The 27,630-nt window shown below is 40.6% G+C and overlaps 1 protein-coding gene across 1 annotated transcript in view; it reads left to right on the plus strand.

Moving 5' to 3' along the window:
- Positions 1 to 26,629, plus strand: part of FBLN5 (fibulin 5) — a 58,655-nt gene extending 32,026 nt beyond the window's left edge. Inside the window, exons 7-13 of the mRNA XM_039712672.1 lie at positions 8,748 to 8,870; positions 11,661 to 11,777; positions 12,683 to 12,802; positions 15,514 to 15,636; positions 16,188 to 16,314; positions 18,712 to 18,907; positions 20,782 to 26,629. Of these exons, the coding sequence (XP_039568606.1) occupies positions 8,748 to 8,870; positions 11,661 to 11,777; positions 12,683 to 12,802; positions 15,514 to 15,636; positions 16,188 to 16,314; positions 18,712 to 18,907; positions 20,782 to 20,943 (968 nt within the window). The 3' untranslated portion in view covers positions 20,944 to 26,629. The remainder of the gene's footprint in view (positions 1 to 8,747; positions 8,871 to 11,660; positions 11,778 to 12,682; positions 12,803 to 15,513; positions 15,637 to 16,187; positions 16,315 to 18,711; positions 18,908 to 20,781) is intronic.
- Positions 26,630 to 27,630: the final 1,001 nt, after the last annotated feature.

Raw genomic sequence — 27,630 nt, forward strand, 5'->3', positions numbered from 1 at the left:
AATGAGATGCTGGTGATTATTGCCGAAGCTTTTGTGAGAGTTCAGTTAGTGACAAGTACCATACAAGGGATCTCTATTATAATATCCCATTACAGAGATCCCTTGTTGTCTTCTTTTCATATATGTACATATTGCTCACCTAGAATCTCACTTGTTTTACCAGTTGTTTGCACACCACACTTGATGTTGCACATCCAAAGTGGCTGCATTTTAGTGGAAGAAGCAGCCCTTCCAATAAAAGTTTCTGTTATAACCTGCAGGTGGATATTTGCATCCCATTGTTTTCACTGTGGCTTTAATTTCTGGATCCATTTGGATCAATTTCTTCTGCCATATTAAAAGTCAGACTGTTCTCTTCTTTACTAGTTATTGTGGTTTATTCACAGTCCCAGACCTCTCTAGCCTGCCAAAACACTTGGAAAAGGAGCTCTTAATGACTCAGTTAAAATGTACGGTCAAGAAGTTCACTTATTAGAGGAAATGTAAACTGACCACCAATTGGCTAAACCAGCTGGCTGGACTATTTGTGCTTGAGATTTCTCAAAGCTCCCCAGGGAACAAAAGTGGGAATAGCAGTTCTCTGCTTTTAGTTCTCTCATGTTCTGTACCCTAACAGAAAAGTCTTTGAAAAAATCTGTTGGAGGAGAAGCAATAGCATTTGACCGACATGTTTAAAAGCTTTATAAATAATGCTTAAACACCTATATTTTTGATATAGTCTTTCTTTCAGGGTGTTTTTTAACTAACCCATAGTAATTCAGAGAAAGTATACAATTCAGACATAGAAAACTCATTTCTTCATTATTAATAGTTCCACACCTCTTCTGTAAAATTTTATAAGCCTTTTTTAGAGATTCTTGCATGAGACTATTTCATATCATGCAACAAACTGATGATTGTAAGGATGTTTTTTATTATTTCTGAGTGTGCATTTCCTGGCTCTGACTGCACATTTTTTGCTTCCATTGCAATAGAAAGTGCTACTTAGATAACCTCCCAGCAGCTGGGAACATTCTTAATAAAAGCTCACTGGCTCCTCCTACTACTCTGCCAGCAGATCACAGTGTAGCATATGGTCATACAAAATAGGTAATTTTGAGAAACCATAATAACACTTCATTTATTGAAAAATATATTTCCTGATGATGAAGATAAAACCATGTTGAGAAAAAACTTCTTTTTTCAGCAGGTTCAGTGTCATCAGTGGAATGGCAATGTCTTGACCTCACTTCTGCAGGGTACTTGGGTCACTCTTGTTCTGCTGTGCTGCAGCTATTTGACATAGAATAAGTGCAGCAGGGAAATAGCTGAGATTCCCAAATCACATGCACTGATCATCCATGTGCAGAATCTGCAGCAGGAAATCATGAATCAAGTTCCAGCCCGTGGAGTTTCCATCTTCAAGCAAAGCTCTTGGTTGAAATTAGTAGCTTTTTTTTTTGATCCCAGAATCAGCACAATGACTGTGCATTTGTGCAGAAGCTCTCATGGGACACCACGAATAGTCCACACAAGTGGCTGTGATCTTGTACCAAGAGAGAGCCCTGGGATTTGGTGGGAGTGAGGATCTGTGGTCATGCAGGTGATGCCAAGTGTATGAACCACGCACAGGTCTGTTCTGAGCAGAGAGGGGAGAGGCTGCTGGCCCTTTAGTCCCCTTGCTATGCACTTCTTTGCATGGCTGTCCTGTAAATCTCAGCCACAAAAGCAGGACTAGAACAGTGTTCAAAGAGCAAAGTCCTTCACAGTTTAGCTGTTGTTTATCATCTTTGAGTAATGTGAAAAGTGTGCTCGCTAAAGAAAGACTCAGATAGCTGGCAGGAGACATAGAACCTGTGACACATGTTGAGCAATTTTCATACCAGGCAGAGGGAGCAGAATTACAGATTCATGCCTCATACTTACTTAGTATCCATTTCCAGACTGACCCTCTGTGTGAAAAAACTCACTTTAATCCTTGTTTAGCCATCAGCCAATAACCTAATGCATATGGGATGCAGATAGAAAATTAATTCAGCAATCAATGGCCAGTCCTCAGACAGTGAAATATGCAATTAAACAGGTGTTTAGGGAGTTGATCTTGGATTGTGTCCAAGCTCAGCAGGGTCAGTTGTCCTTGGAAAAAACACTGACCCCACACAGCAGCAGTTTGAATTTGGCTTCAGTCTGCACTTTAGGAATGTGGCATTGTTATTTCTTCCCTTTTCTTATCAAATGTAATTATCTTGAGAAAAAAAAAGTATTGAGAAAACATGTGATTTCACTGAGTAAAAATCTACTACTGAGGAAATTATTTTTCAGTGTCCAAATAAGGAGTGGGGGAGAAGTTTGGGGAAAGTGCTCTGTTCCAAGTAATCTTGGACCTGATACCCATGTTACTGAGCTCGGATGTTTAGTCCTGGCCTGCAATTATGCCTATAAAAAACAGACATCCAATCTTTTTATTATTTTAAAATGGAGCCCTGAGGGTTATAAATGACTGAATGAGCTTTAGTGCTTGAGCAGACAGAGATTCTGGAACGAGCTGTCAGCTTTGAGCCTCTCTTCCAGATCATTGCATCTGAAGAGCCGGGTTAGCTCCTGGGGTTGTGACAGTAAAACAGTGGGACTAGAACACAGACAGAATAAAATAAAGACATAGGGCCCCAAAATCATCCACACCTCCTTGTGAAAGGGGCAAGAAGATTTTCCATGGTAAATGTTTTCCAGTCTGCAAGACCTGTGCTCTCACAACTGTCAAATTAATCTCCAGCATTACTGTGTTGAACCCCATGGTGCTAGTGGCTCTCAAATAATCATGATGGCAAAAGCATACACACTTTTGTCAATGGCTGACCAAAAGAAGGAAAAGCAGCCTTAGCTACTACTGTGACCCACAGAAATTCGTAGCATGATTATCAGAATTCATTACTTAAGAAAGGAAGTCATGCATGCTAAATATGTTCCAAAGAGAACAAAATGTAACAGTCCATCTGTGAAACCGCACACATTGCCAAAAGCATATTGTCTTGGAAATCTGCTGTCCACGTTGGCTTCCCCCTTCATGACAGAGTCCAAGCAAAGTTTCACTTCTAATTGTCATAGTGTCCAAGAGCGTGGTCCTAGCTCAGAGGTGATAAGCCCACATTGTTCCGTGACAGCTCTCTGCTGGTGCTGTTATTCCACTGTCAGCCTGCTGGGAGAGGAGCTGCTGTGGGGCAGTGGATGGTCACAGTGCCCCGAGCACAGACCACGCCTGTGGAGGCATGAGCACAGTCACAGATCCCACCACTCAACACCACTGGATGGACTGAAGGACAATAGCTTCCCTTGTTCCTGTTGGGACAGGAGCAAATTATCTCCTTGGGATGGAACTCCACTCTGCATTTACTCTGTCATGCAGTATTTAACCACATGCCCATAAGTACCAAGATTTTTTTTGTCCTTTAAAAGTAGCTTTTTGTCAAGAAAATCTTTTCCTACCTCAAGAGCTCTAAAAGGTACCTGAACAGATGAATTGATCTTAAGGACTTTGTTTCCTTCTGTATTCTTTAGTGCATGAAGTCTTATTTATGCACAATCCTCTTCTTTTCTGAGCAGAAGAACGCAAGTGTCTTTGCTTACAGTTTTTCAACCACACCTTCCAGAGGGCAGGTGCTCCTAGTTCCTAAATACCTCTACTCCTTCTCCTGTTGTCTGCTGGCTTCTTTCCCTGGCTGTCCACCTCGTAAAGTTACTTAGATTGCTGAAAAATCTACTACTTCCTGCAAGAACACCTCCTCTAACCTGCAGTTTAGTCCTCTTGAGGCTCTTTGATTCAGTGAATTGTCTGTGGTAATAACTTGGAGCAATCACTCTGTGTGTACTGAAAGGAAGGTGGTTGGCATGCCCAACTTATTTAGGCTGATGACTTAACATCTTCTACCACAAAAAATGTCATTAACATTTTCTATGTTTTCCACATATTTCTGAAGTTCCTAAAAGCATTAGAGGTACAATTTCTCTCACTAAAAATCATTTTTATTGATTAAACTACAAATTAATTTTTTTAAAAGCATATGCATGCATTGAAATATTTGCAATGGAAAAATCATTTGGAAGAACTTTTCAAATTCCTTTTCTCATCTTCAGTACTTTCTCTGGCCCAGTTAGATTTTCTAATGGCCTAGGAAATGGAAAATGAGGTAAGGCAAACAGAAAATCTCAGGTATGATGATTATGGATATGGACAAAAATAATTAAACATTGAAAGGTGTTAAATTATTCAGTGACAACTTTAAGACACTGCTTTGACCACATAATCTGTCTTTTTTGTGACATAGGGCACAGAACCTTACCCATCAAATGGTGTTTTGAAGACACAGTTTTTTTGCTACAGCTTGTTTGAAAGAATAAATACCATTGAGGTATAAGACCCTAAAGGACAGGAACAATCCTTTGATATGTAGTTTCACAGCAATACTCACAGTCCTATCTGTAAGGGTAAGAAGAGGTGTGAAAGCCAGATAATTATTTCAATTTGCTACTGACTGCATTAATAATTCTCTTTCAGTTTCAGTAACTACTGGAAAATTTGAGGTTCCATGCACCATCTAGCATGTGTGTTATTGTTTTTCAGATGCTTAATCAGAAGCACTAAAGCATGTGTCTTATTTTTATTTTGAATTTGTCTTCTAAACACTGAAGTAGATCTCTTTGTCTTTTGCTTTAGTGACCATCTCCAGATAAGAGCATAGTTTCCCATGAAGATGCTTACAGATCACAGGCAAATATACCTTGAACTTTTTCTTAAATAGATTACTAAATAGAGCATTATCTTGCTCTAAGATAAGCTTTTGTGGCTTGGAATAACTCTTTGGAATCATTTGGTATCTCTTTGCAATATCATTTCTTTAAGTGTTGACTCCAGAAATGTATTTCAGTAATTATTGCACTCATGCAATGTACAGTGGTAAGAACAATTTCCTGTGTCTATTCAGTGTTCTCATAGTAATGCTTCTCTTTTCAGCAACATGATGTCAGGAAAAGTTCATGTTCAAGTGATTACCTGTAATAACCACAGAGTTATTTTTTGACCTACATTTTTTCCCCTTGATATATGATCTTGCATTTGTCTGTCTTGAAAAGCACTTTCAAATGTGCCCACCATACCTAGCGAAATACTTTCATATAAGACTTCATTTCACATTTTAGTTCTTTACTGCACCAGCTTATGATCCTCTGCATTTCATCACAAATGTGGAAAACAGTGGGCTAAAACCAGCTCCTCAGAATTCTCCATTTATGATTCTCTCTTGAGATTATTGAACTCCTAGTCTTAGTCTCTTTTGTTTGAAAAGTACTGAATATATCTGGTCTTAATTCAAAGGGTTAAAGTGTTGGTTTTCTTTTTATGCTGTGATTTCTTGCAGTATTATTAATACAAATAAGAGAGGTCTCAGTCCTGCATTCTTGGTGAATGGGTCAGTACCATAAAAAGACCTCCTGATAAGAATTAGCCTCCCTGGTGAGATGTAGTGTTGTGCTGCAGTTTCACATCTAGGTTTCCTTTCTATATTAATATGTTGCTCCATTTTCTGTGCATGCGTGGCTTTTAAATTATTTCTTTTTTCTTTAATTTATGACCATGAATTAAAAATTTCATTCATTGTTCTATGATGTGGCTAAATTCTGAAGAATCTACTAATATCTATTAATATTAGCTTTTACAGATAATAAAACACCAAGGCAGTAATTTGCATGCTAAACACCATTAGTTCACATATTTATTTTGACATTGTAAGTGATATCTATCCAGTCACCAGGCATCCTGCCATCCATTAAAAATACAATTTGTACCAATAAAAACAAAGCATCAGCACATCACATCCTACAAAAGGCAGGCAGCCAGCCAGAAATTTAAAAAAACTTTCTCCACCCTTGCAATCTCCAAATGAAATCCCATTGCCCCAGCCACCTCACCTCTTGTCAAAATGTCAAGTAAAGACAACATCACACCCCAGAGCTTCTAAACCAAACCAGCACAGCCATAATTTTTTGAGGCAGACACACTGCTCTAAAGAGAGAGGGATGTGGTTAATTTTGAAGTGTTCAGGCTTGGGCTCTTTCAGCCCATGTTTCCTTACAAAGGGATATGGAGATGCCATCTACCTATTCTCTCATTCTGCCAGTAACCCAGAGATCTCTAAATCTCATGGTTTGGAGCCATGAGGCTCTGTTCATTGTAGGTGGTATTTCTGAGCAGGCAGAGAGCAGCCTGCTCAGAAATACCACCTTCCCACCTCAAGTCACATTTTAATTTGTCTGGAGTCCTGCCTGAACTTCTGCCTTTGAAATTAGCTGTGGGAGCAGTAATGAGAGCACAGCAACTGGAAAGATGGATAAGAGAAGTGAATACAGCAACTGAAAGGATGGGTGAGAGAATGTAGATGACCATTAATTTAATAGCACACAGCAGGATACTCAGTGCAAAACATGAGGAGCCAAGGTACTTGGCTTCCACTTCTGCATAGACAACTTCAGGGTCATCAGATCCAGAAGAGATTCAGATCAGATTCTGCCAGTTTGTGGCAGAAGCTCCACAGGAGGCCTCCAACGTAATAAATGTTGCATTCAAATGGAAATATGCACCACAAAAGGTGAAGACTGGGGGTAAGCTTCATCAGATCCAGAAGAGATTCAGATGAGATTCTGCCAGAGTTTGTGGCGGAAGCTCCACAGGAGGCCTCCAACGTAAAAAAATGTTGCATTCAAATGGAAATATGCACCACAAAAGGTGAAGACTGGGGGTAAGCAAATAAATCTGCTTGTTATAAAGCAAATGGAAGAGGATCAATGTTTTACTTCTCTGGAGTGGAGCTCAAGTAGCTGCTACAAGGATGATTTGGAAACAAAACCAATCCTATAGCCACCTATTGCTTTAAGTGAAAGACATTTCACTTAAAATGCCCCACAAAAGAGTGGAGGATCTGATGTCTTCAAACTGTCTTGCTACCATATGTGGTGAGACCATGACCCTCATTTTATTTTCACTTTGCTTCACCTATTAATATTACTGAAAGCAGGGAACATGGAAAATTAAAATCTCCTTTTTAAGATTAGCGCAGACTAGAAAAAGCAGAATTGGCCAGATCCCAAGGTACCACTCCTAAAACAATAAGCAAGCATGACAAATAGAAAGCTTTTTCATTTAGAAAACATTAATGTCATTGTTATTAAATTTATGGTCAGATAAAATCTCTGTTCAGATACTACCAATTATGTATGATATGCTATGAAGGGGAGGATCCAAATTTTTCAGCTCAATCACAGAAGCAATAGCTGAACTGAACTACATATTTATGGACCTATATAGTCTAGACTTGTTATCTTACCCTTTTCCCACTTCCCATTTTGCCAGTCTTCATCTGGCCAATAAATACATGGGAACCGAAATCTGACAGAGTTAATTACCTCTAATTGTGCCCCTCTTGTTATCTTACCAGCTTTGACTCACCATAAATTGCTCCGGTACAGATGTTGGCAAGATAAGAACCCTAGACTCCCTCCATATATATAATATGTATGTATTTATTTATGTATCTGAGCATGTTAGATATGCTGCTGTGGTAGACTGGATCAGTTATTTCACGACTGCTGGGATTGTACAGCTGACTGGCTGTGCTGGCTGCCTTGGGGGCAGATACGGAGAGGAATTCCTGCCCTCTGCTGCCTGCTCCAGCCCAGGGCATTGGTGAGATACTTTCAGTCATGACCTAACAAAGTCTGGGTTAATAAGAACCAGGGGAGGATCAAGGGAGTAGCATTGCTAGGATGACATAGTGCTTCAGCAAAGGCTAGTGCACAGTATGCCTGAATGAAAAATAGTTTAGATATCAATAAATAAAACATAAAAATTTAGGTTGGCTGGGGAAATGATACAATTTATCTCTTGGCATTTCAATTTCTGACATCTAGAGGCAAACCTGACGCCTGAAACATGAGGAAAGATATTGAGCAAGGTGTGATTCAAGATGAATTTCTGACTCTGAAAGACAAAGGCATTTTTAATCTGTTAGGTTCCAGGGTCCTGGCTTATATAAATGTAAGAATGTTATTCACCTCCTTTGCAAGAAAAAAAAAAAAATACCCTAAGGGATTGCAATAAAAACCCAAATACATTAAACCCAGTAAAGATGGAGAGGAGGGGGGGTGGAAATTAAAAGAAAATAGTATTATTGTCAGGAAATTGATTCCAGGGAAGTATACATTTTTTGGTCAGGTAAAGGTTGATTTTTGTTTGAACTTTCTGTCTGAAAAATTACAGTGAGATGGTCTGCATTGGTGGGGGTAGGAAGTATTTTTTTTTATGTCTCTGGGTTGTGTTTGTACATCTCTCAAACTCCCCTTCCTCTATTCTTTTTCAATGGGGTTGCACAACCTTTTCAGCAGCCTCTCCCTAGGACTAAACTGCTCTATAGCATGAAAATCCCAGTTCAGTGACATTGCAAATGTGGAAGTTACAAAAAGTTTGAGATAATGAGAGGTTTTCCTTGAGGAGAAAAACTGAATCACTGGGTCACCTGCAAAACTGAGAGACTTGATGTACATCCTCAGATCTCACCGCCCTCAGACATTTATTATTGTGATTTTCCTTCACGTTATGGTCATTCTTTCTACTGCTCCAAACTCTGATTCCTTGCACAGAGGCAGTGTACACACTGTGCAATATGAAAAATCTTTTAATGTTGCTATTTCTAACATTTTCCTTCTGTATTTCTGTGTTGCAGATGTGGATGAATGCGCTTCAGATTCTCACCAGTGTAACCCCACCCAGATCTGCATAAATACTGAGGGGGGCTATACCTGTTCCTGCACTGAAGGCTACTGGCTGTTAGAAGGCCAGTGTTTAGGTAAAATCCTCAATTGCTGCAGTATCTGAGTGTCTGTCTATGTGTACCTGTGACTCCCTGAATTAAAGTCACCAAGCACTTTTGCCAAGGACACTGTTAAGCCTTCAGCTATGTGGAAACTGACTTTTGTCTCTGTAAGTGCCAATGAGGTGTTTGGCAGAGAGACTCCCTCACAAAAAACTGTGAGCTGTAAATGCCATATGACTAGCATCATAATAGTGTAATAACTGGGCTTTTCATATTCCCAGTCTGAAGGATTCCCTTTCATGTAAGATCAATTGCAAGCATGTGTGCATAAAGATTTTTGCCCAAACAGACTTGTGCTTTTGTTACTGTGACAGTGTGGACCTGAAGGGATCTGTGTCTGATACCAAGAAATGGGACTAACAGTAAATCCTAAGTCAACCAATTCTTTTGTTTGGGGGTGGAAAAAAAAACCAAACAACTCTGAACTGAGTGCCATTTTACCATTTTCCCTGCAGTTTTATTTCAATTTGATTATTTTCCTTGCAGCAATGTCCTGTTCATCCTTTTAGTTCAGTCCTGTTGAAAAAACATTGCTCAACAAACAGCACAGGAAAACAAACCTTCTACCTCTCCTCTCCTCCAGCCCCTTCCCCTCACTTGACATGCTCATGGGATGATGATGTAGATGTTAATTTTAGGTACACAGGTAGGACCTAGGAATCAGCATACAACTTTTTAAAGAAAATTTGATCATTATTAGTTTTTTCCCTGCAGTGCAGGCTGTTTGGTGACAGCTCTGCAGAGCTGGACCATCCTGTCACATCTCCTGTGGAAGGAGAATGGGTTTTCCCTGCCCATTTGTCCCTGGAGCATCTCCAGTTATTTTCCAGCTTTCTCCTCCCAAGTACCAATTCCATGAATTCATGGCTGCTTTCCTAACTGCTGCTGACAGCTGCTGTGTGATTCACCTGGCAGGCACCAGGCTGAGCCTTGTCCAAGCTGGGGTCTGTGCAGCCATAGCCACTTCAGGGAGTCACTGTCTTGCAGTTCCCCTGGGATAAGAAGTCTCCAAGGCCCCTGCTTGTTAATCTATGATAAATCACCTTCTCAAACCTTGTGCTGGGGAATGTACAGGAATATGTGATAGGGTGGGAATGAAGCAGAGAAGGAAGGCAAATTCTGCTCTGCATCACTTGTCCTGTTATCCATTTACTTCTCCCAGTTACAGGCCAATTGAAAGGGTTGTGTGCAGCATTCAGGATTTGAACACAGATCTGAAATACTCTCCTGCTTGATGGTTATAGCAGAGAACTGAAATGGCTGCATTGATGAATTGATTTGAGTACCTGCTTATTCTATCTCAAATAGGGAATAACATCCTAGTATTGCCCTATCTAAGTAATCATTGGGTGGATAATTGCAAGGCAATGTGAAAAAGGAAAAGCATATTTTGTTTAGAATAGCTATATTTTCCCCTAAATTTCAAAGAAGTCTCAGTTTTCCATACTTTATACTGGCTTTGGAGAAGTGATTTTTGCTGCCATAAAGCAGTAAAGCAATACTTACTGTAATCAGAAGGCCAAGTTGGGGTTTAGAGACAATTTTTTTCAGTGCACTGTTAGTAGTGCAGTGGAATTCCGTGGAATTACCAATTACTGTTAGTAAATCACCATTACAAAAATCTATACTTCTATCTGTTGCAATAATCCTGTAAAGTTTACACAGAGAAGCCAGTGCAGTAGTATCCACATGACCCACCCACAAGAAGCAGCCCTGTAGAGGTCCTTATCCTCCAAATGCAGCACTCTTGAGATGACAGTCCTGAAAAGACAAAGTATGCACTTAATGCAGTGCATTGTGTCAGTGAATGAGGCATTTATTTACTTAAAACCCGTGTTATTTTTGCAGGATTTGGTGAAGCCTGCTGCTGGTGTACTCATCACCACTGATCTGACCTTTAGGTTATCTTGCTGACTGCATATAATATACTGGGTTTTCTATTGCATAAATTTAGTTTCAAAGCATTAACACAGCCATTTTAAAAAATCTCCATAAATCAAAAGCTGGTTGATACCAAAGGAAATGTTAAGGCTTTGAAAGGACAGCTATTCCAGGTGTTTCAGTTTAGTTTTTAGTTCTGAGGCAAAAATCTTCCAGTACTTACCATCTTAGATATCTTAGAGCATTTTCTTTACTTGTGCTTATAGCACTCAGTTGCATGCATTGCCAATGCTGAAATTCAGCCCAAACTGCTATTTTGGCATTAAATTAACTGTTTATACAGTCTGTAATTTGTCAGTTAAAAATTCTTATTAAAAAAAGAATGTGATTATTTGGAAAAAAATCCTTCAAAAATATCCTCAGTCAAAAAAGAAGCCTGTAGTAAAAAACACTGCTGTTGCAGTGAGCAGCTTTGGTATATGTGGAGGCAAAGAAGGTTTTGATTCTGCCAAAATTTCGCTGCAATGTTGGCTGTGGTTTTGCTGGCAGCCTGTGCCAGCTGTCAGGTATCCTTTGAGGGAGCTGCTTAAAGGAACAAACTGGGCTGCCTGATTAAAACTGAAGGTTACAGCACTGCCAATCAATTCATCAGACGCACTGGTAAAAGCCAGATGTGGATAAAACCACATTACCACATTCTACCGGGGAGAGGTATATTTTAACTAACTCCATGTCTGAATGCCTGGAAGTCTGGCAGTGACATCCATGACCAGTGTGCTGGGGTATTTCTGTGTTATCAGTAGTGTTGGCTCAGTGTGCTGGCTGCTTTGAATCCCATGAGAAAATGCAGACCACTCCACTTTCCATGCTTCCCACCCGCAGACATAGACGAATGCCGCTACGGCTACTGCCAGCAGCTGTGTGCCAACGTGCCCGGCTCCTACTCCTGCACCTGCAACCCGGGCTTCACCCTCAATGACGACGGGAGATCCTGCCAAGGTATGAGTGTGGTGAACCACGCCTGAAATCTTTGGTCCCCCCTCAGTCACACCCTTAAAATTTGCTTGGTTTTTAGAGCACAAGTAACCTTCCCAGCATTGCTTTTGAAAATGTTCACAGGTTTGGCAGACAGATCTTTCTGGAGTGTCACAGTACCTCGAGGGGTTCAGGTGCAACAGGACTGGTGTATCAGGAGAAATATGCACAGAGGCCCAAACCTCAATTCACTCAATTCAGTGGAATTACCAATTGTTCAGGCACTGAATTTATTATTAAAATCTGAGGTTGTGTGACCCAACTGAGACAGGAAAGCCCCAAGATCCAGACTGGAGTCCTAAGCATTAGACCACCTTTTGCTGTGATGTGCTAGCTCAAAGTCAGCACAACCCCTTCACAGTCTCCCTAGCAAAGCAGAACATCTTTCCACATGCTGCAGGAGAAGGTCTGTGCTCATGATGCCCGGAAGTTGTTAATGTCCTACAAGGAAAAAAATATTGCTTTTGCCTTAGCCCAAAGTTTCCATAAGGACCCCTCATCACTGCATCGTCTTTCTCAGGAAAATCCTGCTGCATTTTTTCTCAGATCTGTTATGATAATATTGTTTCAATGGTTTTCAAATTTCAGGAAAAGGACTGAAACATTTGTAATAAAAATTTCATCCCCATCTTCCACGTTATTTTTTTAATTGAAGTCATTCCCAAAATGCTTCACTTCCACACATGTTGTGTTTCCAACATGCTATTCCCAGGCATCAACCTGAATCCAAATAAACAGGGCTGACTTGGTTATATTTTTCAGAACAAATCGTTCTGACTGTACAGCTAATCTCTTTGAAATGCTCTGCAGAAAAAAAAAATGGAGTCTGGGGAGAAGTCACTGATTAATTTGGCATTGGTTTCCCATAGATGTGAATGAATGTACAAGTGAAAACCCTTGCACTCAGACCTGTGTCAACACCTATGGCTCTTTTCTCTGCCGCTGTGAACCTGGCTATGAACTGGAAGCTGATGGAGTTAACTGCAGTGGTAACTGTCTTATTTACTGTTTTGGTTTCCTTAATTCTATTATGTGTACTTTTTCAAAGGTATTGTTTTTACATACTTTCTAAAAAGTTTTTGCCTTGGTCCATGGTAGCATCGGGATAGCTGCAACTCATATGATCTTCTTTACAGCTAAAGCACTCAGTAAATACCCAGGAAAGCTCTGTGGAGGAGGGCCACAAATGGTTTTAAAGAAATAACCTAAATATTCAAAAGCTCCAAGGTAACAGCAAAACATAAGAAAGCACTTTGTAATGCCGAACAGGAAGCTTTATTAGAGCAAGTAGAGATAGTCTGAGGACATTCTTCCATGATTAAAGAAATAGTTTATAAAAAGTACTTTTCCATTTGTCTGTTGAATGCATATATTTCCCTTGCTTTTAACAACTGCTCACTTCTTTCCCAGTGAAACTTTCCCCAGTTTCCTCTGTTTGGCTCTGGTTTCACTTTAGAAACAATATATGATTTCTTAGTACAGTTATTGCTGACCTATTCAGCACACAGCAGAATAAATTATGCCGATGTCACTGTAATTTTTCCTTTCTGGTTTTTGTTTTTATTTTATTATTTTATTTTAGTTGAAAGCAAAACTTATTTCTTTGCTTATTGTACAATCAGCTTGATAAAATTAGAAAATTCAGCCAATATGCCCTGGAAGGAAATATGCACTGGAAAATACTTGAGTTTTCATTTACAGTAAACAGATGTAATATGCTGTTTCTGAGAGAGAAGACATGTGAGATTCAGAGTATGTGATTAGTGTTTCCCAAGATATTTTCCCTGCAAATCTCCTTGTTATAAGGGGAAGAACAAATATTAAACATCTAAAGGGTCGTAAGAACTAAACACCTAGTGTTCTGCATACTGATGGATTTTCTTCTTCTAAGTTAGACTCCTGAATGTTTTTTATGTGTTCACCTCCTGAGCTACCTGGGTATCTGAACCAGATAAGTTCGATTGCAATGCCCAATGAGGTGGTGCTTGAGCCTCATCCAAGTCTGAGAGCTAAGCCAGCCAAAGGGTCTTTCCACCATCCAGACACAGAGCAGAAAATCTTTTCCTGACATTCTTGTGCAAGAGATGTTTGACAAAGCAGGTCAAGTTTCTCTGCATGAGCTTCTTCCACTCCACAGCAATCACTGGACATCTGAGGCTCACAGAGGGAATGCCTGGTTAGGAGGACACTCTTAAGAGACACCCAGGATTCAGATTTATTTCAATAGGAGTGGGGTTAGTCCACGGCCTAGCAGCCAACTTACCTTGAAATTGGGAGGCATTCTTGCTCCAGTTCAAGGAGAGAGGCAGAGATTTCAACCTGGCATCCCAACATCATCATTATTTTCTAATCAGAGGTCTTCCAAGTGCATTAGATGTGCTCTGAAATGACAGCCACCCTGTTGTCTGCACACAGTCAGCCAGGAGAATGCCAGGAGTGTTTAGGGACACTGTGGGCCCAACAGTAGGAATGTAGGGCCCTCGGGGCTCTAAGTCCCTCAGCACCTGACAGCAGTCAAGCATCAGTTATACAAATCCAATATGCTGGAGGTCAGGGCTAGGATGCCACAGGGTGGCTGATATCTCAGCCACTTTATGGAGTCAGCCCTCAGTGCACGTAGCTTCAGGGAGGTGTTTCAGGAAGCTCACACAGTAACAGGACTATGTAGGTGTAGAGTTCCTTTCATCTCCCTTTTGAGAATCTGATTTCAGCCCTAAAGCCACTTGGATATATTTGGACTTCAAATATTTTCCAATCTATTTGCACAAAACACCAGAAGTGAATAAATGGACTGAGCCCAATTTAGAAGAAAGGGAAGTTCAGTCTGAAGAGTAAAAGTGATTTGCCTGGGAGAGTCAACATGTCAGAGCTGGGAATAAGAACTTGGGAGTTCCTGGCTGGGGCTCTGGCCTTTGTTTCTTTCTTCCCCTGAACGGGGAAATAAGGAAATGATTAGTGGCAGCCTCCCTCGGCCTAGTGCCTTTGCATGTGTTTTCCCCTCAGTCAGCCATGCCTCCATGTGCAGCTCTCAAGTTCGTCTTTCTCACTTGAGCACAGCTCTGCAGAACACAAAGACTGGTCAATTCATGAGAGCAAGGGGGAAAGAGCACAGTTTCTGCTTTCAGTCAGGTATTTGACAGACTGCCTGGCTTCCCGGGTATGTGGGAAAGGGCTGGGCCTTCCAGCATGTCTGACCCAGGCTGGGATGTGCTCTTGTAGCCTTGCTGGAATGACTTGGAAGGAACTGACTATAGAGGCTAAAAAACATGAAACAGACAGGGCTGGCTGCAGGAGCTCTGCTGGAGCCCATGTGGCCCTGGGAACATGAAGCTTGCTCTCCAAAAGAGGGGGAAAAAAAGAAAATAAAACTGCTGCCAAGTCTTTCCTTTTAAATTACAGTTGCAGCTTTGTTGTCAGAGTATCTCTATCTCTGACATAAAACAGAAATGAAAACATGGCCAACTGGTGACAGGTATTAGAAAAGAAAAATAAATAATTAAAAGCCATACATTGTGTTCAGCAGCAGCTTTGGTTTCCTTAGGGAAAAAGTGTTTAATGAAGACCCTCTTGTATAGCATTTTGTCAGCTTGCTGCAGAGCTCTAGGGAGGTAATGGGCAGGTAGTCTGGGTGGCCACCTGCCTGCTCTTTTGACAGTAAAGCCAAAGGCACTAAACTTTGGTTTTTGTTTTACCCCTGCAGACATGGATGAATGCAGCTTCTCAGAGTTTCTCTGTCAGCACGAATGTGTGAACGGGCCTGGCTCTTACTACTGTACCTGTCCTTCGGGCTATAACTTGCTTGACGACAGTAGAAGCTGCCAAGGTAACATTTCTGCACTGATTTAAACCCATGGGGACCAGACAGTAGATCCTGTGTCTAAAAAGAGGTTTTTAAGAATTGAGATGCTTAGTCTTGGCATTGCACAGTGAAATACTCATAGGGGCCAATTATGCAATTCCGGTAAGAATGTCAGCATGTGACTATTGTTGCTGAGGTGAATTGGTGTGTTGTTTTAAGTATGACTTTATTAGCTAGGAAACAGCTACACAGGAAAGACCTCAAATGCTCTCCCCTCTGGTGTACATCTCTACTTTTCCCATTCTCTAAAGTCAGAGAGTTTGAGCACCCAAGTCCTTTCCCTTTTTTTTTTTTTTTTTCCCCAGTGTTTAGCATGTGGGAGCACTCTAATTAGCAGAAGTGAATGGAGTAAAAACTGATCTTAAAAGAGGGAACAGTTATAAAAAGGCCACATCTCACAGTGCAAGAGTTTTATGAATTTTGGGGTAATTCTTTAAGATGGAAACCAGTTTGTAGGAGTGGTATTTTGTACATATTTCCCTGCTTCAGCCATTCTCTCATTCCTTGTGTTTTAGATATCAATGAATGTGAAATCAGAAACTTCACCTGCACTTCACAGCAAACATGTTTCAATATCCCAGGAGACTATAAATGTTTAGACCCAGTACGATGTGAGGAGCCTTATCTCCAGATTAATGAGAAGTGAGTAACATACCCACAGCCACAAAAGTAAATTCTGTCTGTGAAAGTTTTATCTAAGGTAAACCAAAGAAGCTGCAATTTTACAGTACAACCATGAAGTCTGTATAAACAGCTATACATACATACATACAAAATTTACTACATTACTGCTAAATTTACATACATTGCTAAATTTACCACTGGTAAGCTTTATAAAAATAATAAATTGCAATTGCTTACCAGGTCACCAGGTATGATATGATATGATATGATATGATATGATATGATATGATATGATATGATATATGTATCATACTTAGATGTATGTGAAGTTAGACTGGAAACACTGCTATCAGGTGACAAAACAGCAAGGCTTGTGATGTAATAAGAGACATTTACTTACTTTACTGACTTCATATATGCTCAAATGCAGCCTGTTTATTAGTAGGACTATTTCCTGCAAATGGTAACTAGTTTATGCCTGGAAAGTACTTTAAAATATTAGTTAGAGCAGGATACAAATTGTTTCTTATTGCTTAAAGATTAAAAGTTCTGAATAGTTCACAGACTGATCCACCTTGCCTAGACATTGGGTATGTCTGGATGGGGCTGTTAGCACTGTTACTGTCTCAACTGGGAATCATTTGAGCAGGCAAGCAATAAACCCTACATTTCTAAAAATAGCCTGTTTCTTTTACATTTGCATGCATTTTCTGGTGCACAAAATATTTCAGTTCCAGACAGATCTCAATATACTGCAGTCCTCATTATTTCATCCACAATGTTTACACTAAACCAAATAACCTGGAATTGCTTAGTAGCCTAATACATTTTATAGAAAGTCAAGAGATTAGTAATTATCTTCTTTCCTTTAGAATTTATTAGTGTATTTACATTGCTTTCTGAACTAGGGCAGCTGAAGTGTGGACACACAATGTCTGTCTAGTTCTGGGTTTTCCTACCTTGTTGATAGAGGCTTAAACTGGAATTTGACATAACTGAATCCTCTGCATCTAAATTCCCCAGAGCCCAGCTACAGAGTCCTTGCAGAGCAGCTTGCATCAGAACATGTTCTCTGAGCTTTGTGCTTGGTGGCTTTGGCTCATGTCTAGATGGGACTGCACTTAATTAGTGACATATGCCTAGAAGTGGTCAGTATAAAAGCCAAGTGAATTCCTTGCATCTGTGTTTTCTGTGGAAGGAATTGGGTGTTCATAATGCCAGGAGTCTCTTGATGGGGTTGATGCTAGATGCACTGTCTGAAATTTATGTCAGCAGTGGAGGTTATAGAAAAAATTGTCAAAAAGACCCTTGCCCAGTAAATTACCCCAGCATGGATTTTATAAAGGGATATCCTGCTTTACAACTTCCTTAGAGTTCTCTGAAGAAATCAGCAGCATGTGGCTAGGGCACATGGACTGATGCAGTCTGATTGCATTTCCAAAGGCTTCTGAAAAGCCCCTCACATATTTATTACGGAAATTAAGCAGTCATAAGTAACAGAAAAGTCCCTGGAATACAAGAAGCTGAAAGATAAAAATTAAAAAGAGGATAGTATTAAATTGTCAACTTTCATGCTGAATTTCTGCAGAGGTCTGAGCTGGACCTACTTGGTCCATCACAAACAGCCTGGGATGGGCAAACAATAAATGGGATGGGCAAAGTCTGCAACAATATCTGAAAACAGTAGATAAAAGAGTGGTTAGAAAAATATTACAGAATAAGCCTCAATGACTGTGCAATAAAAATGGCAGATGAAATTCAGTATAGGTGAATTTAAAGTAAAAAGAAAATTCCAAATTCACAAATTAAATAAGGACCACTGATCTGATCATAATCCATGCAAACTGAGATTTGAGTGTTCTAGTTCCATGATCTGCAGTACTCACTAGAGGTCAGAAAAGCAATCTGAATTTCATTTGTTAATAGGTAGAGAATATCCTTGGAGCACATGCTATTGTGTACCACATCTTTAAGACTGTGCAGTTCCTTCCCCTCCTGTCAAAAGAAATACAATTGGATAAAGGTTCATAAGAAGCATAAGAAGCAAGCAAATAATAATATTCTGGGGACAGTTCATTTTAAATTACTATCAGAACAAACATGTACCAAGTATTTTACACCTGCAGGGCTGCTTCAAAGAAAGTTCACATTTTTGAGTGATCTAAGGAGAATGCCAAGGTATTTTGGCCGAGAAGACAAGAAAAAGGAGGCAGGATATAGGCCAGAACAGCAACACAGAAAATGCTTAAAGTGAGAAAATACATTACAAGTTTCATTGATTCTTTTAGCTGGTCAACAACATTATTTGTTTATTTATTTATGCACCTATATTAGCATATAAAGAATCAAATATTACAGAAGTTTGTAACCCCTGCTGACAATTCTATCTCTGACAATTCTATCTCTGACAACCAGCCGCTGCATGTGTCCCGCTGAAAACCCTGGCTGCAGAGATCAGCCGTTCACCATCCTGTACAGAGTGATGGATATGGTGTCTGGGAGGTCTGTGCCTTCAGATATTTTTCAGATGCAAGCAACAACTCGCTACCCTGGAGCCTATTACATCTTCCAAATCAAATCAGGGAACGAGGGCAGGGAATTCTACATGCGGGTAAGTCCAGTGCTCCCTGGGGAAAACATGGAGTATCTTGTCATTAGCTGAATGTCCTGATGGCACAACTGAGCTTCTTGTGACTACCTCAGTATGAGGCTTTTTCTTGTGACTACCTCAGTATGAGGCTTTTTTTTTTACACACAGATGTGCAGAGCAGCGTGCTGATCTGCAGGAACTGCTGGATCTCTCAGGAGAGTAACCTACCCAAAGCAAACATGCCTCTCCTATGAGACAGCAGGTTTAGGAAAGCCCAGAGCTATACCCCTGTCTAAGAATAGCTCAGGTTTCCCAAGCTCAAGAGAAACATCATTGTGCCAAACTGTTTTTTATTTGATGGGCACTCAACAACTGTCACCAAAAGAATCAATGTTTCTTGTCTGTTTTATTAAACCTTTCCATTGGAAATTCAAAAATGTGAAAAGCAAAAATTAAGCAAAAAAACTACCTCTTTATGCCAACAATTTAATTCTGGGTTCTTTGCTTTCATTTGTTATGATTTTCTTTACACTGAGAACACACATTTTTTGTAGACACTGTTAGAGAAAACGTAATTACCTGAGGTTTTTAAATTTGTTTTCCTCAGGAAATCTCTGTGTTCCCCAGTCATCTTTGCCACACCACCAACATGCAGAGATTACAGGGGTGTCTGCCGAGAATGGGGCACATCCACAAGAGTCGGTGACTCTCAGGAGGTTGATTTTCAGCCCCAGGCAAAACCTGGCTCTGACATTCACATTAAGTCTTGTTCTGTGCCTGCTGAAGGCTCCCATCCCTCACGGACATGGGTAGTGGAATAGATTCCAGGGCACATTTCTCACAAGAACCTCAGATTCCCACTGTAAGAAAAGAAAAATGTTCCAAAATCCTGAACTGACAAGCAGACTCATTACAATCATTAACATCTCACAAGAGCTTTCCTGCTGCAAAGTCATCACTGATCCCACTGGCCTTTTCCCCTGATCTGGGCCAATCTAGCAGTGCTGAGGCCCCAGCCCCAACCCCCAGTGCCCGAGCCTGCTGTTCCAGTGCTCATCACGCAGCCATTCCTGGGCATGGCCAGTGGGGAGGGACACTGTGCCCTGCTCAGGCACCAGGACCCAGCCTGGCACGGACCAGGCAACATGCCCAGCACCTCCTCATGGCTCTGTCAGCCTTCTCTGATCAAAGGTAACAAACACCCATTTTGAGGTAGAACTGGACAGGTAAAACAGGACCCACTGTGCTTATGTAAGCTCCTTACGGAAAACAAACTGCAAGTGCTTTTAACATCAGCAGCTCTGATTTTCAAATGCATGTAATCCACTGTTCTGGTCAGATACTGCAAAGGTCTGCTTCCATTTAATAAAGGGTTTTCTGAAGTGCCATTGCATATTCAAAGCCCTATTTGGAGCATAAGGTTTGTACCATTAACATACACAATGTACCACAAACCCAGGCCCCATTCACATGGGGACACCTGTTCTCCAGGTTCTTTAACACAAGCCCTTCTGGGTGTCTCTGCTTCACAATAACTTTACATCAAACTAAAGAGTACTTCAAGTAAAAAAAACAAACAAACAAAAATCTGTCATTACTTGTTTATACTCTAAATCCATGTTTTCACCTTTTTTCTTCTTCGGGCAATAGCAAGTGTCTATGTTCAATAGGCACTTTAATGTGCAGGGCTCCCAAAGGCTTTACAAACTGTAGAAGGTGACAGTTCACACTGAAAAGAAGCCAAATGCTGAAATGAAACTCTGTCCTATCAGTTGCAGTGGTTTCAAAGAATGAAACACAAAACACCTATTTTGGCTGCTTGAAGACTAGTGAGACAGTAGTTTTGAAGAACTAGTTTTGGCAATCTCACTTGCTTTCTCTTGTTTCATGCACAGCAAACAGGACCCATCAGTGCTACTCTGGTGATGACCCGGCCCGTGAAGGGGCCCCGCACCATCGAGTTGGACTTGGAAATGATCACTGTTAACACCGTCATCAACTTCAGAGGAAGCTCCGTCATCAGGCTGAGGATATTTGTATCACAGTACTCCTTCTAAACCTCCAGTTTGTGCCCTGGAAACATTCAGCCAAAAGAGACAGTTCCTCCTCTGCAGAACTCTCTCCCATAGCAGCTCCAGACCAAGTCACTCTTTCCACAGAGCCGGTGACCTATGCCTGTCTAGAGGCTTCTTCATGCACAGTCCTGACCAGGATGCAAACACCTGAAGATCCCATATGATTGTCTGTGTGGTCATGTATTTTAAGGACTCTTCTTCTCACTGTAAACACTTCTAGGGCATGAATCTATGTGAAAGACTGTGAACCTTTGTAGCTCCAAGGCTGCTTAGCAGAAAGCACCAAAAAACTGAGGAAAAAGCTGGCTTTTGCAATCTTGCCTTTTAAATTTTTTTTTCATTATAAATGAAAAGCAGACAAGCAAGCAGAAACAGAAACAAAAAACCCACCTATTGAAACAAGGGACCTCAGGAGTCCCAATTTGCATTCCCAATTATCTCTGGAATTATCAGTCAGGCACTTTGTTTCAATTCACCCTGCATTTGTCTTACTTTCACCTGGTTTTTTTCATTCTATTTTATAGTTAAAATTCATTGTAAATTCATTCCAAAAAAACGTGTTGTACTATGTAATCTTTTGCTTTCTGACAAAGTGTCACATATTTGGGTTCCTTTCTGTATTAAATCTTTCTATATAACAGAATTCATAGAAATCTATCACTGGATGGTGTGTTTTACAACATTTAGGACTTTATGCTTATTTACACTCAAGATTTTTGATAGGCCTCCACTGCCAGAACAGTGTCCAGCATAAGTATGGACTTTAGAGCAGATAAGAATCAGAATTTTATTTTTCCCTGTTTTCCTCAGTGTGATAGTTGCAAACAGTTTCTAATGGCTACAAGGTAGTAATACTAACTCTGCAGGTATGGCTGCAATTAATCTCCTGTTCAAAGACCACTCAGGTCAGACCAGTCCAAATTCCTTCAGAAAATATTAATTGGTTTTTGGTTTGTTTTTTTTTTTCACTTCCAATGTCTCTCATACACTTCTGACATGGAGGGAAATAGCTGAAAAGGACTAGGAGCAGTCTTATTCATGCTTCTACCACAAAGCAGTCCAGCCTATACCAGTACCCCAATCTCAAATAGTGGGATCCCACAGTTTTCATGGGCATTGTCTTATCAGGTATAACTGCTGTAACCAAAAAAAAAAGTTTCTTCTAAAGTCTAATCTGAATCTCCATTGTAATCTGTTGCTTTCTAACCTACAGTAGAAATTGAGAACAGTTTATCTTCCCCTTTGCAGCAGTCTAACGTGTCTGAAGACTATTGTCATGTCTCCCCTCAGACTGTTCTTCTCTAGTCTAAACAAACCCAATTCTTTTGGTCTTTCCTCATACATCACATTTTCTGGATCTTTGATCATTCTTGTTGCTCTCATCTGGATTCTCTCCAGTTGGTTCACATCTTTTTTGAAGCACAGTGCCCAAAACTGTGAAAAGTATTCCAGCTGAGGCCTCTCAGTGCTAAGCTAAATCTATACATAGGTTTAATAGTTTGAAAAAAAATTAAAAATTGTATAGTTGGAAGGTATAATGCGTGTTGAAGCCACTGGCACTTTGGTCTTTTATTTTAATAGGGATGAGGGTTTATATGCCTTGTTCTTAAATCTGTTTGAAACAAGCTCTTTTACTTTGTTTTTCCTTATTGGCTTTTTGGCTCTCTAGCATTGCTAGGACAGGAAGGATAACCTTTGCTTGTCTTTTGAGAACTGGAAGTGCTCAGTGCTACTTGGGAGAGGTTTACAAAGACTATAATGTGGGCAAGTAGGAGCAGAGTAGCAACGTGAGGTCTTCATTAAAGTGGAGTATTAAATGGGAGAATACAGAGTTGGAAAGTTATTACAACATAGACTGCATGATACAACCAGAAACCTGCCTCTTGTTCCTAGTAAGATTTGTGAATTAGTAGAAATTCTGCTCTTTTTCCTTGTACTCAGCTTGAAGGAAGCCCTGATGCTCTCAGCAATGAAACACTGAGTTTAGCAGCTTCCGTTTCTTAATGGTTTAAAGGCTTTCTCTCTGCTGCTACAACATCCCAGGATGCTGTGGCTCAGAGCTCTGTCCTTTATTGCAAAAACAAAAAGGCTGGAGACTGACTCCAGGGTTTAGTGAGCCAAGCTGAAGGCAGAAAGCCAATGAGTTTTATGAGCAGCCGACTTGGAGGAGATAAATGCAGAGGAAATGGGCAGAGAAATATCAGAAACAAGAATTTGTTTCCTGAGTATATCATGGCTCATCAAGTACCACAGTCTTGGAGGGGAAAATAGAGATGATTGGGAAGGAAGAATGATAATTTATAACCATGGGACTAAAAGTGCTCCTGCTCCAGACGATGGAAATAAAAACTGGGAAGCATGGAGGCTCTGGTGGACCAGAGAGCAGCCATGGGGCAGGCAGGGTCTTGCACTGAAAATGTCCAACTCTTAAAATGCTGCCAGCTTTCTCAGAGCTTAAAATCCTCTCTTCCCCCCTTTTTGTGCCCTTATGTTATGCCTCCTTCATGCTCAATTGAGGAGTCCTCTCTTCCTGCCACCACATCATGTCCTGGAGTGGAAACACACTCTGTTAGACATCAGACAGTTTGTCACTTCTGGCCTGTTCTCCCATGGCCCCCACATACCAACCTGATTTAACCCTACTTTAGAAACATCAAAACCCAGAGGAATTCCATAACAAAACACTTTGTTAAAAGAGTAAAGCTTGAGTGCTTGGTTTTAGCAGGGTCCAGCAAATACTCATAAAACAATATTACACTTTCTATATAAACATTCTGCGCCTTAAAAAAAAGTGAAAAGTCTGGAAACAAAGGAATTCAGCCACTTCTCAACTGCCATAACATCTTTCATCACTCACTATCACTCCAGCCAACTTAAACTTTGCCAAAATATATGCCAATCTCAAAATAATAAATTACTAGCAGTTTATAACATCTAAACTCTCTATTTCCTACTCAGGGGTCGGTTTTCAATAGACCATTGCAGACTCAAATATTACAGCAATTCTCACCAAATAAAAAAAGCAGACTACGCATGTCAGGTTTTTACAGCATGAAAGCTAAAAACGTAAACATGCAACTGTTTCATATATTCATGTCCTCCTCTGAGGCCAGGACTCCTCAAAAGCAGACAGAATTCCAGGTCTGCTCAGAAAATGAATCTTTATTCTAATCCACTGCTGACGATTTTCTAACATGAAGAGTTCTGCCATATGGTTAATGGCCAGTATTGTGAGCAGCACCAAGGCAGAGCACAGACCCTGGTCTGGGTGTGTGGGGCTCCCTCTGGCTCTGCTTGCTCAGGCTGGCAGAGCTGTTCCCTTGCCAAGCAGGGAAGGGACAGCTCTTTGCCTCTCCTGCCTGTCAGCTGTCATGTCTGTTTGAACACAGGTTCTCAGCAGAAAAACTGCATTCCACTGTGTGTTTGTGCAGCACCTATTGCCAATGCAATAACTGGAATAATGGTAAAAGAAAGCAGATATGGCAGCAATCTTTGATACAGATCATAATAATTGGAAGGGAAGGAGAAGCTATTCTGATAAATGAAAAAAATTGGTTCATGCTAGTTGGGTTAGGTGCCAGAGGGAGTAAAGTGAATCCTATCATCTGGCTTATTTGACTTTGATATATTTTTAGGGAATTGAGTTTTTGACACAGACAACAAAATGTTATTTCACCCAAGAGCTTCCTGGATCCCACAGAATTGCTTTTCAACTGGTGATTTTCACTGACTACAATAACTTTGTTTTAAAAACTCAACTTCTTTTGAGAACCTGGTCACCCACCATCACTGAGTGTGGTGCCCAGGGCCATTCATACGAGCTCTCTCCTCTTCAATTGGAGTCCTGTATTCATATTTGCCTTTTTTTTTTGACTTAGCCTTCAGAAGAGTCAATTTTATTGTCTCATAAACATGGTATCAGCATCAGCAGAACTTGTATAATAATTTTTCTCTGTCTAGAGCTGGCAGAACAATACAATCAGTACAACTTGTGGTCATGCAAGCTCTCCAGCCTGGCTTATTCACAGAATATGCTACTGAATATCTTCCACAGCATGTAGCTGTATTATAGAACAAGGAAAATATCATAACATAAAGATGTTAAAAAAAAGGAATAAAAGTATGCCCTAATGTTATTCAATCCTGACAGGTGTTATTTTCAAAATAAATCTCTATCCCCTATGGACAAACCCCTCAGGTGGTGTTAATCTGCATGACTAATGCTCTTCAATGAAAAGATAACAAGTGTCCTTAGAATCTTCTAAGTTTGTGTAAAGCACTGCACACATATCTGCATACAGGAAAATTTACAGAAGCTACAGAAGTGGTGGTGTGGCTCTGCAATTGGAAGTCAAAGAGCTGTAAGGCAACATGGCACAAGGAAGTTCTGTTTCCTCATCTGACACAAGTCCAGACAAGTGTTTTACGCCCATTATATTTTGTTGTTATAAGACTTTGAACCAATTTTGAATACCTAAACCCCAAAGCAGGTGCCATGCATGCAGACTGAGGACGATGGCCATAACCAGACTTCTGGAGACTCTGCAGAAATCCTGCCTCAGAAAGGTGACATGTGCCAAAGGGTCAGTGCCACAGGGAGTGTAATGGTCCAGAGGCATTTGTGTGGGGATGTCAGTGATAGCTGACTGTTCTCTGCAGCTGCCCCTTCCCTCACCTGTGTCAGTCTGAAGTTTTTAACTGTGCACATCAGCTGTGGAAATCTCACCTATTCCCATTCTTAGCTCAAACTTCTGCAATCCCTCTAGTGGTTTGCAAACTGACCCTTCTGGGTAACTCAATAAATACTGTTGAAGCCACACAAGGGAGAGTTTGGGTACAGCTTTTACACAGGAAGTAAATAATGATTCAGTAACCTCATTGTAAGAATTGAGGAATGTATCTGAGTAGCGAAGGGATCTGTAGAAAACACTACAGCAATTAATAACTCCTGAAATATTCAGTCTCTTCCAATTCCCTTTCCCATATCCCTGAGGTTACTCATTTTCCCTTTCTGGTTTGTCCTGGACAAATGATCTCATCATGTTCATGCACTGCAAGCACACGCTGAGCAAACTCCACTTCTTCTCTGGCGCTTAACATTGCTTTTTGGAGATCAGTTGTAGGCTATTTGTCTTTTCTAGGGCCTGACTGACCTCAATTGCTCTTCTCGTACCCAGGGAAGATCCATTATTTTCCCACCACGTTATTCTGCAGCCACCACCTGTTCAAGCTTTTCATGTGTTTCACTGGAGATGCAGGCATTGTCACGTTCTAAGCACTCTTACAGCAAAGCATTAGCTGGGAATGGCTGAAGGGATTGCCCAGCCTGCTGGTAGAGCCTGGCTTTATGAACAGGATTTTTAAAACCCCCCAGCTCCTCAGTTTTGAAGGTGAAAGATGCTAAGTACAGATTTTCTCTGGAAATTGCATCTGTTATTGTGTTGGCTTGATAGTCTCAAGGCATTTTAAGAAGTCTGATAAGGACATGCTTATGCAATATACCCTTAGGCTTTACAAACCTTGGATGAGGCTTTTCCAGTTTGCAGGCAGAGTGTGTGGCCCAAGTTACAGAGAGTTCAATGTGATCATTGTGCTGAAGTCTGTGATCACTAAACACCTCACCTCAGGTCTGGGTTTAGCCCAGTATTATTTTAAGTCTCAAATCTCAGTGTCAGTGGTATAAATGTAAGCAGATATGTATATTTTTAGAGTAGAGCTGAAAGCTTCTTTCCTGTAAATAAATAATAGCATGATTGCAGTATCTCTTTCTTCGTGGGCACTATCTTTGTGTTCTTTGCAATTTCCTGAGATGACCTTCAACATTTCAAAATTTCTTCTGGTATTTCAAGACATTCATTGATGCATTTCCATGAATGATTCCTCACTCCTGCTCTTCAAAGGCCGGCCCAGGCAATAGATTCTGTTTTGTTAAAACATGAAATTACACCCAAGCCTCAGCATAGTCACATTATTGATAGGAATTGTTCCTCCCTGTAACCTATGAGGGATTATGTTGGCTTCCTTGAGATTCTGCAGTGTTCTGTGCATGTGTTTGTCCAGACTGGGACCTTAGTCCAGAGACTGTTCATCAGCAACTTTCTGCACGTGTTCTCCAACCAACATGTGAAACCATAGCTACAAAGGTTAGTTTTCAACAAAAATCTTCAAAGCATGGTGTTTCTTGGCTGCCTACACATAATGCAAACAAAATTCAAAAATCCACGACTAGATTTCCCCCAGTCTTCACGAGAAATTCCCATTTTTCAGAAACATTTTGGTCAGTAAACTTGCTTTGTTTCACAGACTATATGAAATGCAAACAAAGAGGAAGAAGGCCTGCCAAGATTACACAGATTTGTTATTCAAATACGTATCCCCAAGAATACTGGAATATAATTTATCATTTCAAAATATTCCTTTGGACCCTGACATCTGATGCCATTCAAGTAGAACAGGGGGACAGAAAAACTGACTCCTTCCAAAACAACAGCAGCTGCTCAACAGAGATCCCTGGGCTCCTACAGTGACCATAAACACCTGCTAGCCCAAGTCTACACACCAGGTCAGTGAGGAACAAACAAAGCTCACAGAGACATAGAACTGAAGGAGAGGTAATTTCACTGACTTCGGAATGATATCAAGGGCAGATTTACATCATAGTGTCTATAA

The sequence above is a fragment of the Passer montanus genome, unplaced genomic scaffold, assembly GCF_014805655.1.
Source record: "Passer montanus isolate IOZ18808 unplaced genomic scaffold, ASM1480565v1 scaffold27, whole genome shotgun sequence".
Taxonomy (NCBI): Eukaryota; Metazoa; Chordata; class Aves; order Passeriformes; family Passeridae; genus Passer; species Passer montanus.